We start from the raw sequence: 16,859 nt of genomic DNA, 5'->3' as shown, positions 1-16,859 counted from the left end.
ACTGTGCCAGGCCAGGGATTGAACCTGCCTCCTGGCACTGCAGAGATGCTTCCAATCCCACTGAGCCACAGTGGTGCTGTGAGTCGCTTTCTAGTGGGTCTGTTAACTTTCTGATAGGATGCGGTGCATACAAACAGGCTTAAAACGTTTTGCTTTTATCTACTGGAGGATTTAAGTCAAAAAAGGTCTTGGGAATTCCCTGGTAGCTCAGCAGTTTTAAGATCCAGTGTTGTCACATCTCTGGCTCTGGGTTACTGCTGTGATCCAGGTTCAGTCCTTGGCCCAGGAACTTCTGAATGCCATGGGCATGGCCAAAATAAATAAATAAATAAAGGTATTAATTTCTCTCTTTTTTCAAAAAAAGTAGTCCATACTGATTGTAGACCCACCATCCATAAATTCCAACTCTGGACTGAATGACCATCCTTGGTTAGTTTTCTGCCAGTTTCCTCCTTGTAAGCTGCTCCCCTGGGCTCTTGGACAGTAGACCCAGCAGAAGTTGGTGGAGTCTTGTCCACTTTCACTGTTGTTCTCCTTGATTTTTTTTTTTTTTTTCCTTTTTATCGCTGCACTTGCAGCATATGAAAGTTCCCAGGCTAGGGGTCTAATTGGAGCTGCAGCTGTCAGTCACAGCCCCAGCAACGCCAGATCTGAGCTGCATCTGCCACCTTGCTTGTGGCAACACCGGATCCCTAAGCCGCTGAGCAAGACCAGGGATCAAACCCGCATCCTCATGAATACTAATCAGGTTCTTAACCCACTGAGCCACAGCGGGAACTCCTGTTGTTCTTCCCGATATTTGAACTCACCCTGGAAAGGGCAGTGTGAGATGGTCAGTGCCGTTTGGCTCTTGTTGGGAGCCTGTCCCTGATTAAGTTGTTCTGACCCTGGGGTTCTGATGCGAAGAAGGACCTTGTCCCTGAGGAACCGTGAGCGTTACACTGGCTGTCTCCCAGTTGGTGGGCAGGGTCTTAGCGTATCCCCCTGGTGAATGTGCTTTCTAATGGTGGCGGGTCCATTAATCCCCACTGCCCTGTTCCCCATGATAATGTCCTTATTTATGCAGTTTATTACAGTTTCACTGCCACCCACCATGTCAACCCCAAACTGGCCTGCCCTTTGTCTTATCAGAAAAGATCATTTAAGACCATTACTCTCGGAGTTCCCGTCATGGCTCTGTGGTTAATGAATCCGACTAGAAACCATGAGGTTGCGGGTTCGATCCCTGGCCTTGCTCAGTGGGTTAAGGATCTGGTGTTCCTGTGAGCTGTGGTGTAGGTCGTGGACGCAGCTCAGATCTGGCGTTGCTGTGGCTGTGGCATAGGCCGGTGGCTACAGCTCCGATTCGACCTCTAGCCTGGGAACCTCCACATGCCGCAGGAGCAGCCCTAGAAAAGGCAAAAAGACAAAAAAAAAAAAAAACCCAAAAACCAAAAAACCATTACTCTCAAACACAAATCATAATCTTTGGGAAAGGACTAGAAGTCTCATCAATAGAAAAGTGAAGGGTTGATGGACAGAAATTCCCCTCTTTAGTAACAGTCTGGAAAAGAACTTTTTTTTTTTTTTTTTTTTTTTTTTTTTTTTTCACTTTTGGCCACCCTGTGGCATATGGAGTTCCCGGGGCCGGGGATGAGATCCGAGCCGTAGTTGCAACCTAAGCCACTGCTGCAGCAACACTGGCTCCTTAACCAAGTGTGCTGGGCCCGGGGTTGGAACCTGCGACCCAGTGCTCCCAAGATGCCGCCAATCCTGTTGTGCCACAGCAGGAGCTCTAGGAGAAGAACTTTTTTTAAATTATAAAAAGATAATAGTGTAAATTTTTTTTTTTTTTTTTTGCCTTTTCTAGGGCTGCTCCTGCAGCATATGGAGGTTCCCAGGCTAGGGGTCGAATCAGAGCTGTAGCCACCAGCCTACGCCAGAACCACAGCAACGTGGGATCCGAGCCGCATCCGCGACCTACACCACAGCTCACGGCAAGGCCGGATCCTTAACCCACTGAGCAAGGGCAGGGATCGAACCCCAACCTCATGGTTTCTTGTCGGATTCGTTAACCACTACAGGAACTCCCCGGAAGTTTTCCTCTTTTGACCAGTATTGACAGTCTCATTTTGCCCCCCCCCCTTTTTTTTTTTTGGCTGTGCCCACAGCATATGGAACCAATGCCAGAGCAGTGACTAGAGCCGCTGCAGTGACAATGCCATATCCTTAACCTGCTGTGCTCCTTTCTTCTAGACTTTTTATTTGGTGGCTCAGGTTTCTTCTCCAGACTCAAGAAAATTTCAGAACTAGAAATTTCAGAGTAGCCTCATCAGACAATAGCTGTGATTTTTGTCAGCTCATTTTACTGAGCATTTAGACCTATGCTGACACTATACTAAGAAGCAGCCTGCCGTATTTCTCCATAGTAGTACAGCATGAGAATGCAGTATTAAAATGGAAGCCCCCTGAGTTCCTCTTTTGTTCACTGCCCTATCCTTAGTGCCTGGAACAGTATCTGACACATGGTAGGTACGCCAAAAGTGTTTGTCGGATGAATGATTATATTGTTTCTGCTATTTTGCCAGTAAGTGTATGTAAGCCACACAAATTATCATTGGTATTTTGTTACAATTCCACTGCTAATTTTTACTAAAGTATCAGTCTTATCAGTCTCTTTACTGCTTGATTTTTACTAAAGTATCAGTCTCTTTTAGAATATGACCCTGTTGTCAAGAAGGTAGAATACCTTTCTTTCTATATTTGATTATCTTTGTGAATCTCTTTCCTTTTTCTCCCCATATTAGAAAATTTTATCGAAGTAGAGCTGATTTACAAGTTGTGATCATTTCTGCTGTACAACAGAGTGACTCGGTTACACACAGACACACATCCGTTCTTTTTCAGATTCTTTTCCCATATAGGTTATCACAGAATATTGATTGCGTAGAGTTCCCTGTGTTGACAGCAGGTCCCCACTGGCCAGGCATTCAGTATACAGTGTACATGTGCCAATCTCAAATCCCCAGTTCACCCCTTCCCCCACCCCACCCGTCTCCTTTTGTAACCGTAAGTTTGTTCAAAGTCTGTGAGTCTGTTCTGCAATGAATTCATTTGTATCTTTTTTTTTAGATTCCACATATAAGCGATATCATGTGATGTTTGTTTCTCATAACTTCACTTAGTATCTCTAGGTCCCATTCATGTTGCTGCAAATGGCATTATTTTATTCCTTTTTATGGCTGAGTAATATTCCATTCCATTGTGGAATATTACTTTATAAAAATGTGGTACACAAGCACACTCTTTCCCTTTATAAAGAAGATGTGGTACACAAGCACAGTCTTTCCCTTTTTTTTTGGCTGCCCCTGTAGCATATGGAAGTTCCTGGGCCAGGGAGCAAACTCATGCCAAAGCTGTGACCAAAGCCACAGCAATGACAATGCTGTATCCTTAACCTGCTGAGCCACAAGAAGGGAACTCCTGTGCATTTCTTTCTTTAGGGCCGCACCTGTGGCCTATGGATGTTCCCAGGCTAGAGATCAAATCAGAGCTGCAGCCTCTGGCCTACACCACAGCTCATGGCAATGCTGGATCCTTTAACCCACTGGATAAGGTCAGGAGTCAAACCCACGTCCTCATGGATACTAGTTGGGTTCATTACTGCTGTGCCCCCACAGGAACTCCCGCTGTGGGTTTCTTAGTTGAGGTATATCCCTTGCAGCAGATCGCTCTTTTCAGCACAGGGTTCTTCGAGACCTTAGCCACTGTCACAGTCAAGATAGGGAACACTTCTGTCACTCTCCCAAGTTCCCTTGCATCCTTCTTACTCAGTCTCTTCTTCCCACACACCCACCCCAGCCCACAAGCAAGCAGTGATCTGGTCTTAGCCTCTGTAGTTGGCCTTTTGCAGGGGGTCCCGTATGTGGCAAAGTACGATTATAAGATATACAGCCTTTTGAATCTGGCCTCATCACTTAGTCTTGGACGGTCATTCAGTCTCTGCGTGTCAGTAGTTCGTTCCATTTTATTGCTGAGTTGTCTTGTCTGGGGGTGCGTCCCTGGTCGTCCATTCACCTCTTGGACACTTGGGTGATGATGAATAAAATTACAAGAAACATTTATGTACAGATTTTTTGGGTGTGAACGTAATCTTTGATTTCATTTGAGTAAATGGAAGAGTGCGATGTCTCTTAGCCTTGTGTTGGTTTTAATGAGAGATTGGAGATGATGCCTCTCTTCAGAATTCTCCAATCTACAGCCTTGGTAAACACCGCACAGTATTGGCTCATTACTTCAGATGTGGAGAAATAGCTGCTGGTGGTTTATTGTGTTTTCACACAAGGGGGAAAACAGCTGTTACATGGAATGGTGTGCAAGGCGGGAATACAGGTTGAAATCTCTGATGTGTCTCATTTCCCTCTTCCAACCAAATGGGTCTCTGAGTGCCTCTAGGAAGGACTGGAGTGTTTGAGCAAGCAATTCATTGTCCACTTGTTTTCCTCTACCTTGAGCTCAGTGATTTGCCTTGTGATTTCCTCAATATTAGGTAACTCCTTCACACGTTTGATGCCTGTTCATAAATGAGAGGCCACTCACTCTCGGTGTGCAAGATCTCCAGGCCAGTGTGGTGTGAGGGTCTCAGGCGGTTCTAAGAAGACTGCTGAAATGTCAGGGAGGAAGGGTTTGTTCAGAGACGCAGAGGACTCTTGGGAGTAGAGATGGGTGTCGCGCCCCGTCGCGCCCTGGGACCATCAGGAAGGAAAGATGCTGGCGGAGGATTGGCTGAGGCCTTAGCTCACAGGCTTTTACTTCCCTGACAGTTGTGTTCTAGTCCAAAGTATGGGGTAATCCAGAGAAAGAGGACTTTCTGGCTTACACTCTAGGTCTTTTCCTGGGGACTGTGCCCTGGGGTTTTCCAGATTTAAGGGGCTTAGAACTTCGTACATTCTGGGATTGCTCTTATTTTAAAGTTGATTATGTTACCAGTTAATCAGTGCAGATGGTTCTTAATTCCTGAGTTTCAAGAGGGATGCAGGTACCCTCCGCTGTTCATCTAGGGCAACCAGAAGCTCTCGATTTCTTGCGATTCCTGCCAAAGATACTGTGTGCACTTACAAGTCAGTATGTACACAGGTTCACTTTCTCCCCCGTTTTCCACAGCAGTACAGTATGCAACCTTAAAAAAAAGAACGTGTATGTACTAACGTGAATACTCTTTAGGACATTGTTAAAGGGGAAAACCAGCATTTTCCTATTATTGGCATTTAGGTGGTCCATATTCTTTTGTTGTTACAACCATGTTGCAGTGGGTAACGACTGTTTGTAAGTCATTTCAACATGCAGCTGTATCTGAGGAAAACTCCTGGGAGTTCCCGTCGTGGCACAGCAGAAACAAACCCAGCTAGGAACCATGAGGTTGCGGGTTCGATCCCTGGCCTTGCTCGGTGGGTCAAGGATCCGGTGTTGCCGTGAGCTGTGGTGTCGGTCACAGACGCAGCTCGGATCTGGTGTGGCTGTGGCTCTGGTGTAGGCCGGCAGCTGTAGCTCCGATTAGATCCCTAGCCTGGGAACCTCCACATGCCAAGGGCGCGGCTCTTAAAAGCAAAAAAAAAAAAAAAAAAAAAAAAAAAAAGACAACTCTTAAGTAGACTTGCTGGGCTCAGGGTTTTGTGAAATGTTTTTGGTGTTGCTGCACAGCCCTTACAAGGTTGTGGTGCTCTCAGCTCCCCCAGCCATGTGTGAGAATGCCTGGTGTCCCCTCCTCAACCACTGTGTCATCACGTTGTTGATTTTTGCTAATCCGATAGGGCGAAATAGTCCTTAGGATGGTTTATGATCCTTTCTCATGTTATCATTGAGACTGAGCCTTTTTCATGGGCTTAGGAGCCATTTGCACTTCCTTTTTTGTGAACTCTGTTCCTGTCATCCAGTTTTTCTATTAGGTTGTATACGTAGTTTCTTTTTTTCTTTTTTAAGGAGTTCTTAAAATATTAGAGAATTAATTAGCCCCTTGCCTGTTATATTGTTTGTTTTTTGTCTTTTTAGGGCCGCACCTGCTGCACATGGAGGTTCGCAGGCTAGGGGTCCAATCAGAGCTACAGCTGCCGGCCTACGCCACAGCCTTAGCAACGCCAGATTAGAGCTGTGTCTGCAACCTGCACCACAGCTCGGGGCAACGCCACATCCTTCCTTAACTCACTGAGTGAGGCCAGGGATTGAACCTGCAACCTCATGGTTCCTAGTTGGATTTGTTTCCGCTGCGCCACTATGGGAACTCCATGCCTGTTATATTAAGTTGCATTATTTCCCTAGTTTATCATTTATTTGACGTTGCTCATAATCACTTGTGTAACAAACTTTTTAATTGTGTTTGTAGTCATATTTATTCAGAGTTTTGAAACAGTCTTAGAAAAGTATAAACAACAGGGTCCTACTGTAGAGCACAGAGAACTGTATGCAGTGGCCTAAGATAAGCCATAAAAAGAATGTTTTAAAACATGTATATATACACGTGTGTAACTGAATCACTTTGCTGGACAGCAGAAATTAACACAGCATTAGAGTTCCCATCGTAGCTCAGTGGTTAACGAATCTGACTAGGAACCATGGGGTTTCCTGTTCGATCCCTGGCCTTGCTCAGTGGGTTAAGGATTCGGTGTTGCCATGAGCTGTGGTGTAGGTTGCAGATGCGGCTCGGATCCCGAGTTGCTGCAGCTGTGGTGTAGACCGACAGCCACAGCTCTGATTAGACCCCTAGCCTGGGAACCTCCATATGCCACGGAGCAGCCCTAGAAAAGGCAAAAAAAAGACCAAAAAAAAAAAAGAAAAAGAAATTAACACAACATTGTACATCAACTATATTTCAAATAAAAATTAAAAAATTTTTAAATAAAAAAGATCTTCCCTACTTTGATATGGTAAAAATCATTCCTGGTCGTTTCTTCTAAAATTTTGGTTATTCAGTTTTTACATTTAAGTCTTTGATGCTTTTAGAACCTTTTATTAACAAAGGTTTGGTGTATGGATCCAACTTAATTTTTTTTTTGCCAGTTCTCTGGCAGATACCACCCCATAGCCCCCTCCAGATCTCTGACTAGTTTACCAGTATCATTTAGTGAATATTCTGCCTTTTCCCTCTGTATTTCAAATGTTTCCTTTATCATCTGTTAAATTCCCATACTACCTGGGTCTAGTTCTGGTGCTTCCATCCTGTAGCATTTATCTTTCAGCCTCTACGTGTACCGCATTTTCTGAGTTATTGTAGTGTTATAACAACCTCGTAGGGCTAGGCTAGTCTCCCCCTTCATTTCAAAGTTTCTTACTCCAGATGAACTTGAAAATCAGCTTGTCTAGTCTACCTCTTCTCATCCCATCCCACCCCTGAAAAAAGAAAAAACATTCCCCATGGTGTTTTCTTTGGATTATGTTGTCTTTATCTACGGATTGAGGGAAAATAGACACATTCCAGGTGTTAAAAAACTTCCTGTTCAAAAACACGGTAGCCCTTCCGTCTGTTTTTTTTTTGTGCCCTTCAGCTGTGTTTTACGGTTTCGTCTTATGAGAGTTTTAGATTTTTCCTGTTAAGTTGCTTTATAATGTTTTAACTTTTTGTTGTTTTGAAAAGAAGGTGCTTCTTCCAGTGTGTCTTCTCACTGACTGTTGTGTTCATGCTGCCTTATCAATTTCCGTGTGTTTTGTACCCAGCTATCGTCGTTCCTGAAATTCTCTTCACGTTGATGTGCTGAGTAAATTCCCTTGGGCTCTTCCAGGCACACAATCATGGCACCTGTAAATAACGATAATTCGCCTGCGTTTTTCACTTCTCAAATCCATCTCTATTTTTATTGTACTAAGTAGTACTTGTAGTGCGTTAACCGTGGTCATCACAGTCGTCCTTGTTTTATTCCCGACTTCAATGCACGTATCTCCTTTCCCATTAAGGTTGATGCTGCCTTCTGGGTAAGGAAATATCCTTCTATTCTTATTTTCCTAAGATTTTTATCAAGAATGGAGATGAAATGTTAGCAGGTGACTTTTAGCATCTGTGGAGATGACTGTGATTTTTCTCTGGAGAGCTATTAATACCATGAATTGCGTTAGTAGCTTTCCTGGACACTTGAGCTATCCATACATTCCTGAACTAAATTCCACAGTTATGGTGTGATCTTCCTTCCAGTTGCTCCTGGATTGTATTGCTAATATTTTTTTTAGAACTTTTACATTGACATGTGTAAGTGAGAAAAATCTAGTTTTCCCTGTGTGTGTATAGATTTTTTTTTCTTACTTTGGTGTTATTGTTGTAGTTGCTTTTTTTTTTTTTTTTTTTTAAAGAAATTCTTTTCTGTGTTTCGGAATAGTTTCAGTATTGGAATTTTCTGTAATTTACACCTTTGGGAATGATCCATGAAACTCTCTGGGGCTGATGCTTTGGGGAGGGCTCATATATAACTTTTTGGGATTTTTTTCTATGGTGGTTGATTTGCTTAGGTTTCATGTCTCCTTTGGAGTTAGTTTGGGTAAATTATGTTTTCCTAGAAAAATGATGCATTTTACCTACTTTTCAGATTTACTTACATGCAGTTGAACAGTGTGATCTCTTATTATTATTATTTTAATTACTAGTATACCTTTGATATCTTTGATTTAGCTCTTATTTCTTGATTGGATTAGTAATTTCCTTTGCTTCATTTTGTTTTTTTTTTCCCCTAAAGAAAGACCTGTTGGACCTCTTTGTGGACTAATTGGTCAGTTTTTGTGAATGGATGTTACAAAGAGTGTTTTTTCTCTGTTTTTAGAATCAGCATGTTGTCTTTAGAGTTCAATTAGTTGTATCTTACTGGTGTGTGATTTGGGTGCTTTATATTCCCGATTATTTTTGTCCTCTTTACTGTCCTGAGCACATTGAATTTGTTTACTCAAGTCGTCTCCTTGCATCCCCTGTAGTTTTTGCTTTGAATGTTGATGCTGTGTCATTCGATCCACGATCCATGCATAGCGAGCCCGTGGGTCTCTGCTGTGAGTTACCCCCCTATAGAATCCTGCAGTGCTCTTTGTCGTGTTTATCAGTCCTTCCTTCTCTGAACTCAGCCTTGTCTGATAGTAAGATTACAGCCCACAATTTATTTCTTCCTTCTGCTTCATATACCTTTGCTTATTCTTTCTTCTTCAGCCTTTCCAAATCCACCCTCACCCCTGCCGTTTTTAAGTGCATCTCTGTCGTACAACATAAAATTGGGTTTTACTTTGAGATATAATCTGAATGTCTTTTTTTAAATAGATACTAATTTAGCCCATTTATTAACATGACATATGTTTGGCATTAATTTTGCCATTGCTGCTTTGTTATCATTTGGGGGGATTGTTTTTTAAGTAGCTTTTAAAATACTTTACCCTCTGCAGTCTTATTTTCTTTTCTTTATGTTTGTATGATTTTCTAATAATTTGGAGTTTTATTTGATATAATTGTTACCCTTACACCTTTTTTTTTTTTTTTTTTTTTTTTTTTTTTGCTTTTTGCTTTTTAGAGCTGCACTCACGACATATGGAGCTTCCCAGGTTAGGGGTCCAATCGGAGCTAGAGCTGCTGGCCTACACTACTGCCCATGGCAACGCCAGATCCTTAACCCGCTGAACGAGGCCAGAGATGGAACCTGCAAGCCCATGGTTTCTAGTCAGATTTGTTTCCGATGTGCCATAACAGGAACGCCACCATTACAACTTTTTATTGTACCCTAAATCTTCTTTGTTTTGGATGTTATTTATTAATTCTCTGCTATGAACAGTGATGAAATTAATGTTTCCTCTTCTTTCCTTCTCCCGTCTCTTCTACCAACTGATCTTAGTTACTTCAAATACTACCTTTGTGGGTGTTCACCCTTGTTAACTTTATTTGTACTATGTTATTCAATTTATTAACTTTATTTTTACTTTAAGAGCTACACCTGCAGCTTATGGAAGTTCCCAGACTAGGGGTCGAATTCGAGCTGCAGCTGCCAGTCTACCTACACCGTAGCCACAGAAAAGCAGGGTCCTTAGCCCAGTGAGCAAGGCCAGGAATCGAACCCACATCCTCAAGGATACTGGTCGGATTCGTTACCATTGAGGCACAACGGGAACTCCTCGATTTATGAACTTAAAATCAGCCAGTAGAACTTTGTGATGATATGACTATATTGTTTATCTGCTTTGTCCATTGTGATAGCCACTAGCCATAAGGTGGCTTTTAAGCATTTGAAATGTGGCTAGTGTGACTGAGGACCTGAACTTCAAATTTTATTGAATATTGCTTAATATAAATTTAAGTTAAATGGCCACGTATGGCTGCTGGCTGCCGTTTTGGAGAACATGGTTTTGATGATGTATCTGAAACCCCAGCTGTCAGAGGTAAGGAGACCGTGTACGTTGTACAGCCTCTCACAGTCTTGCTCCCTCATTCTCCCAACTGCTATTTTTTAAATAGTCTACACTCTCAGGGCTTGTATTTTGCATTCTGTCCTCTCACCTCAATCATCACATACCTCTTAGTCTTATTCTTCCAGTTCAGCGAGTCTGGTCCTCGCACTTGGTTCCTTTGACACTGTTTGCTGCCATCCCTTCAAGAGTCACAGTTAACTATTTAGTCAGCGTCTCAAGATCGCTTTTCATGTAGTGCTCCTCGGGGTTTTGTTTGTTTACTTGCCTTTGCATATTTAAAATTTCTAAAACAAAACCAAAAACAGTTCCCTTTGTGGCACAGTGGAAATGAATCCAACTAGGAACCATGAGGTGGCGGGTTCAGGATCCGGCGTTGCCGTGACCTGTGGTGTAGGTCGTAGATGCAGCTTGACTCTGGCGTTGCTCTCGCTGGGGTGTAGACTGGCTGCTGTAGCTCCAATTCGACCCCTAGCCTGGGAACCTCCATATGCCTCAGGTGTGGCCCTGAAAAGAAAAAAATAAAAAAACTTCTTTTATACATGAGTGACTGTTTAGGTAGGTATGAAATTCTGGATCATGACACATGACAGCTAAGTGTAATGTGGTATCCTGGATGGAGTCCTGGAACATAAAAGGAATATTAGGTGAAAATGAAGAAACTCTGAATAAAGCATGGGCTTTGATAACAAACTCTGAATAAAGCATGGGCTTTGATAAAAAAATTAAAATTCTAGGATCATATTTTGTTTCCTTGAGCATTGCAGTGCGTATTGCTATACTTACTTCTTTTCTTCCTTCTTCTTTTTTTTTTTTTTTTTTCCATAGTCCAGGTCTTTCATTTTCTTTACACCTATCATCCCATGAATTCATGGGGAATGGATTCCAGCAGTTCAGACTCCTTTCCATTGGGTCTCACAAAGGGTCCTTCTCTGGGTGGAACAGGCTGGCACTTCACCTGAACCCAGGTTCCTTTCTCTTTGGCTTCCTTCTTTGATCATTTTCCTTCACATGATTCAGGAAGCTGTCTTGGCTCTCAGAGGGCTTGTTGTGCTCAATATGCATATTCTTTTGGCAAGAATCTTGCCCTTCATTTGTGTGTTTACAGCAGTGCCAACAGCATGCTGGGTTATGCTGTAGATGCCTCAGTTTTGCCATGGTAACATTTGTGGGGCATTCCCTTTTGAGCCGTGCTCATCACCTTTCGTGTCGATTCACATGTATGTGGCCAGAGGAACAACCCCATGTTTTTTTTTTTTTGGTCTTTTTATCTTTTTAGGACTGTACCCAGCGACATATGGAGGTTCCCAGGCTAGGGGTTGAATCAGAGCTATAGCCACCAGCATACATCACAGCCACAGCAACATAGGGTCCGAGCCGCGTCTGTGATCTACACCAGATCCTTAACCCACTGAGCGAGGCCAGGGATCGAACCTGAATCCTCATGGATACTAGTCGGGTTCCTTAACCGCTGAGCCACGACGGGAACTCCTAACTCCATGTTTTTCTAAAAGGCCTAGAGAACATAGAGGGATGCCCCTCTTCTCTCCTTGAGTGTTGGTCATTTTGGCAAATTACTGAAACGTGGTGGTCCCCGCCGAAAGCTCTGTGCTTTCATTTTGAGTTGCATTTAGAAGGAATCTGATTTTTTTCTCCCCTCTTATAAGTGACTTTTCTTTCACCTGACTCCAAAAGGATTCTCTTTTTTCAAGTAGAATAATTTCACTAGAGTCTTTTTCTTAACCCTACCTAATTCATTTGCTCCTTCAGTCATTAAAAATTATATCAGTAAATATTTGATGTGTTCTATTATTTCGTTTTTCTTATTTGGGAACTTCATTATGCATGTGTTGGATGTTCCTTATGGTCAGTCATATTTCTCTCTTTTTTTGGGTGATTCTTTTTAATTCTTTCTTAAATTTTTGCCCAGTTTGTTCGCATTTTCTCATTTCTGCCCTGTATTTTGAGCCCCTTTCAGTTTCACCTCCTTTTCTGTGATGGTTTTGTTTTACTTTTTTCCCTTCCACTTCTTTTCTGAGCTGTTCTTACATTTTTGTCTTTCTGTTACCTCATCATCCCTAAGCTCGCATAGCTCTGTTTTGTGTTCATCTTTCATAGAAGCAGTTGCTTCTTTATATTTAAAAAATTCATGGTGAAACACACATTCACAGTTTCCATCTGCTTGATGGTGTTTGTTTGTTTTTTGTTTTTTCCTGGCGGGTGGTCGTTTAATGGTTTAGTAAACCTTATAACCTCTGTCCCCTTGTGGAGTTTACATTCCAGGAGTACGATAATAAGTAAGATAGCTAAGTATTTATGTTGTATTTTAGAAGGTGACAGTGCTACAGAGCAGAGTCAGGAAGGGGGATAAGGGAGTGTGGGGAGAGGGTCGTGCAGATTCAAAGAGGAGGGGTCAGAGGAGGTGCCATGAAAATGGGGTCTTTTGAGCACCAACCTGATGGGAAGGAGGAAGAGAGTTTGAGAGAAAAAAATTACTCGTGGCACTTGTTAAAGACAGTGAGACTGTATTCAGGGGCAGCTGCTGGGACCGACGGAGGGAGCATTGCAGTGGGGTCTGCAGTGGGGGAAAGAGGTCGGGTTCAGCTGCAGGTCCCCTGGGAGCAAGTGGGCACCACAGCCAAGGAGCAGAGGCGGGGTCGGTGGATAAACCTGCTCCTCACAGGAGTCGTGCTGAAGGCAGGTGGGGCTGGTCAGACACCCTCTGCAGCGAGGGTGGGGTGGGGGTGGAGGATGAGGAGGCTGATGAGATATTGAGGGTGTTGGAGTCCCAGGACAGTTGATCTGACTTAGCAGAATTCTTGCTGCCATTCACGAAGCAGAGAGAGGAACATGGAAACCGAAAGTCAGGGCCTAGTTGAGAAAGCGCTCAAGAGAGGCTGCTAGAGTTTGGTCAAGGAGAGAGACTGTCACAAGCCTTATGGGTTCTGGAGGAAGAGCCTCCAGGTGAAGAAGTGTGTACAGATGCTCGGAGGCTGGACCAGCCTGGCCTTTTAGAGGAGTAGCGGGGAGGGAGTTCCCTGGTGGCCTAGCTGTTAAGGACCTGGTGTTGTCATGGCTGTGGCGTAGGTTTGATCCCCCACCCAGGAATTTTTGCATGCCTCAGGCGCCAGCCAGGAAAGAAAAAAAAAAAAAGGAAAAAGACAAAGCCAGAGGGCTGGTGGTTGGGAGTGGAGTGGTGCAGGGGGAGGGTTTAGAGATGAGGTCGGGCAGGTCCCCCCTTGGGGGGACAGGGGGGAAATGACCAGCCTTTACCCTGGGTGAGATGAGGCGCCTCCACAGAGGAGTTAAGCCACCTGGCCTGGCTTCTATGTGTTTATTCATCATCTGCTGTTTGCATCTCCCCGGTCCCTCCTTTTTAAGGCTATTACGTGTCCTGAGCACCTCTGCTCGTTCTCGCAAAAGCTCCTTCATAGGAGATGTTTATTCCTAGACCCCGTGGGCTGAGGTTTGATGTGAGTTTCTTTAACCTTTGTCCCTCACCTCTCCGCCCAGGTTGGGGGAGGGACTCACAGCTGCTGCCTCCTGCGGGGTGCAGTGCTGGGGTGGGCTGGAGGCACTGCTGGTCCCCAGCCGCTCCCAGGCCTCTGTCCGCCACCCCTCACCTTTGGGAGCACCTCGCCCCAGCCAGGGCCTCACTTGGCTCTCGACCGCGCCCCCGCCCCAGCTCCTCTCGGCCTATTTCATGGCATTTGATGGTCTCCTTGCTTCGCTGGAGATGGAGTTTGTGGTTCTGCGTCTTGTTCTTTTGGGTGATTTCCAGGCGGCCGGGCGAAGGGGGGGGATGCTGACTCGACACCACCACCTTCCAACACAGAGCCCTAATTATGGGTTTGGTGCGAATTCCAGAGAACAAAGAAGAGAAGAGCCGTGGGGTTTGCTGGCTGCCTTCTACCTCCAGAGGAGGCAGGGTTAGAGGCCGCAGCCTCTTCCCACTTTCAGGACAAGCTCAGGGTGGTTTCTGTGGAGAAAGCGGGGAGCCCCAGAGGCTTTGGGCGCCTCCTGTCTTGGTGTGTGTTTGAAGCCACTGCTCCAGGCCTCCCTCTGGGCTGAGCCTGGACCCACCTGCCGAGGCTGTGCAGCTTCCAGGGAATGAGTCCACCCGGGGCCTGGATCCTCACCCGCCAGCCCCCACCCCGGGACTCCCGTCCTGCGCCGTTTCTGAAGGTCATTTCAGAACCACGTTTTGTATTGATTGTGGATTCTCTTCACTGTAGTTGGTGCTAGTTCATCTCCGCGACTTCTCCATGTAAACCTCCATCGCAAGTGGAGACCTTCAAGTTCCAGGTTTCATCTCGACAGGAAAGAACTGCCGTCCAGGAATCATCTCCAAAGAAGTGAATAGACAGAGTCTGTTGTGAAGTGCGGTGACAACACCAGATCTTTAACCCACTAAGCCACCAGGGAACTCTGCCTTTTTTTTAAGATGAATTTGTATTTTATATTGGGGTACAGTTGATTTACCGTGCTGAGTCAGTAGGGCAGAGTGGCTCAGCCACATGTATATACATATTATATTCATTCTTTTTCAGATTCCTTTCCCACACAGGTTACCACAGAATACTGAGGAGAGTTCCCAGTGCTGTACTGCCGGTCCTTGTTGATTGCAAAGTCTTCCTTAAATGTTTCATCAGGGAAATCTAAGCTCGACTGTCTCCCAGCAGAAAGCAGGACATGGAGGGGCCTAGGAGGGCCTTAGTGACAGGGCTGTGTGGCTGCTGGGGGTGTTACATCCACGACATGCAGGTCCTCTCACGAGACCCTCCTGGCAAAGGACACCTGGTCAGCAGTTGTGTTCAGTTTGAACACATAGATTTGACAGGGTATAGTCATCTTAGCCAGCATAATTGAGAAAGAACCTACAAAAAAGCCTTTTTTTTTTGGTCCATGCCTGTGGTGTGTGAAAGTTCCCAGGCCAGGGATTGAACCCGTGCCGCAATCTGTGGAAGCCCGGATCCTTAACCTGCTCCACCACCAGAGAACTCCCTATTGTGTCATACTCTTTCTGAAGAGATACCACACACACATGTACTATGGCTCTGAATCTCCTGTTCCCCTAGGCCCTTCTCTTTGCCCCCCCCTTTTTTTGCATTTTACGGCCACACCCATGGCATATGGAGGTTCCCAGGCTAGGGGTCCAATCAGAGCTACAGCTGCTGGCCTACGCCACGGCCACAGCAACACGGATCCAGGCCACATCTGCAGCCTACACCACAGCTCACGGCAACACTGGATCCTTAACTCACTGAGCGAAGTCAGGGATTGAACCCTCAACCTCATGGTTCCTAGTCAGATTCCTTTCCACTGCGTCACGACGGGAACTCCCTTTTGAAACCAGATTCTCTAGCGGGCGTGGAGATGTGTCTGAGGGCAGCGATGGGCTGAGATTCCATCCCTGCAGAGTCCCAGGCCTTCTCCATCCTGGCATCCAGGCATCTGTTCTCTAATAAGCACTCAGTGAATGTCTGCATCTTTGAGTTAATCGTTCCAGAGACTGACTTTGCTCCTAAAGCAGGTGGATGAAAGAGGTGCACTAATGGGGCAGTGGCTCTCTCTGTCTCCAGGAGATGCTCTCCGGCGTGGTGGTCATATCCGGCAAGGACTCAGTCCAGCACCAGGGAGTCTCCTTGACAGTGGAAGGAACCGTGAACCTCCAGCTCAGTGCCAAGAGCGTGGGTGTGTTCGAAGCGTTCTATAATTCTGTTAAGGTAAGACTGCTTGCCTTGCGCATCGTCAGTCCATCGTGCGGAGACGTGTGGTGGTCTTCGCTTGCTGTCTGGCTGTACCGTCGCTGTCGTTATTTTGCAAGGGATGATGAGAGTCATGCCCTAGCTGCTTCCTCATCAAACTGAAAAAAACCTCAGATGTTTTGATTCTGAGTACTGCTTTTATTCCTGTTATGATTAGGGGGATTGTTAGTCGACTAATTTCAGCCATCAAAGAGACCAGCCCTCTTCTGAGAAGTCACACCTGGGCCTCCTGGCCCTCTCCTTCCTAAACAAACCTGTGCGTTTACGTGTTACTTTAACCCAGTTGCTGTTGCATCTGGCAGGCATGTAAGATGCAGGGAGAGCCATTCTCTTTTGCCATTTAAAGTTCTGTGTTGGGAGGGGCAGGATTAAGATGGTGGAATAGAAGGACTGGAGCTCAACTTCTCTCCTAAAAACAACAAAATTCACAACTAAGGACTGAGCAGTCTCCACCCAAATGGACTGGAAACCTTCAAAAAGATACCCTACTCCAGAAGAAAAAGAGGAGGCCACATCAAGAGGTAGGAGGGGCGATTTCACGATATAAACAACCCCATGCCTCCCGGGTGGGAAGTCCCACAGACTGAAAACTAACTGGTTCAGAGACTCACCCACAGGAGTGAGAGTTCTGAGCCCCACATCAAACTCTCACGTGTGGGGATCCAGCACTGGGAGAAAGAGCCCTGGAGTATCTGGCAT

The 16,859-nt window shown here is 45.1% G+C and overlaps 1 protein-coding gene and 2 long non-coding RNA genes across 14 annotated transcripts in view; 1 reads left to right on the top strand and 2 right to left on the bottom strand.

The window, feature by feature from the left end:
- LOC146397887 (uncharacterized) overlaps nucleotides 1–16,859 on the bottom strand; it is a 419,652-nt gene that overhangs the window by 33,961 nt on the left and 368,832 nt on the right. The gene's annotated exons all lie outside the window — the stretch shown is intronic.
- Nucleotides 1–16,859, top strand: part of VPS26C (VPS26 endosomal protein sorting factor C) — a 53,001-nt gene that overhangs the window by 15,093 nt on the left and 21,049 nt on the right. For 9 of the 12 annotated variants that reach the window (XR_014825177.1, XR_014825180.1, XR_014825181.1 and 6 more), the window contains exon 2: nucleotides 15,975–16,118. The exons of 1 other annotated variant lie outside the window; for it this stretch is intronic. Coding sequence is in view for 4 of the 11 variants with exons in the window: in XM_005670333.4 (XP_005670390.1) it covers nucleotides 15,975–16,118 (144 nt within the window). In the remaining 7 variants the exon portion in view is untranslated. Of the gene's footprint in view, nucleotides 1–9,465; nucleotides 10,520–14,627; nucleotides 16,119–16,859 lie in introns of those variants that run through there. 2 more of the 12 variants (XM_084992137.1, XM_084992136.1) reach the window with 2 other exon arrangements.
- LOC146397889 (uncharacterized) lies at nucleotides 595–6,733 on the bottom strand. Its single transcript, XR_014825197.1, has 3 exons — nucleotides 6,587–6,733; nucleotides 2,028–6,203; nucleotides 595–1,107 (listed from the first exon to the last, which is right to left on the bottom strand). It is a non-coding gene; the product is annotated as an uncharacterized LOC146397889 (long non-coding RNA).

The sequence above is a fragment of the Sus scrofa genome, chromosome 13, assembly GCF_054392235.1.
Source record: "Sus scrofa isolate SSC_HxYL_T2T_F1_AM1 chromosome 13, Sscrofa_HxYL_maternal_Yorkshire_Landrace_v2.0, whole genome shotgun sequence".
Taxonomy (NCBI): Eukaryota; Metazoa; Chordata; class Mammalia; order Artiodactyla; family Suidae; genus Sus; species Sus scrofa.
Note: the sequence above shows the minus strand (reverse complement) of the source record. Positions and strands in the feature narration are given on the sequence as shown.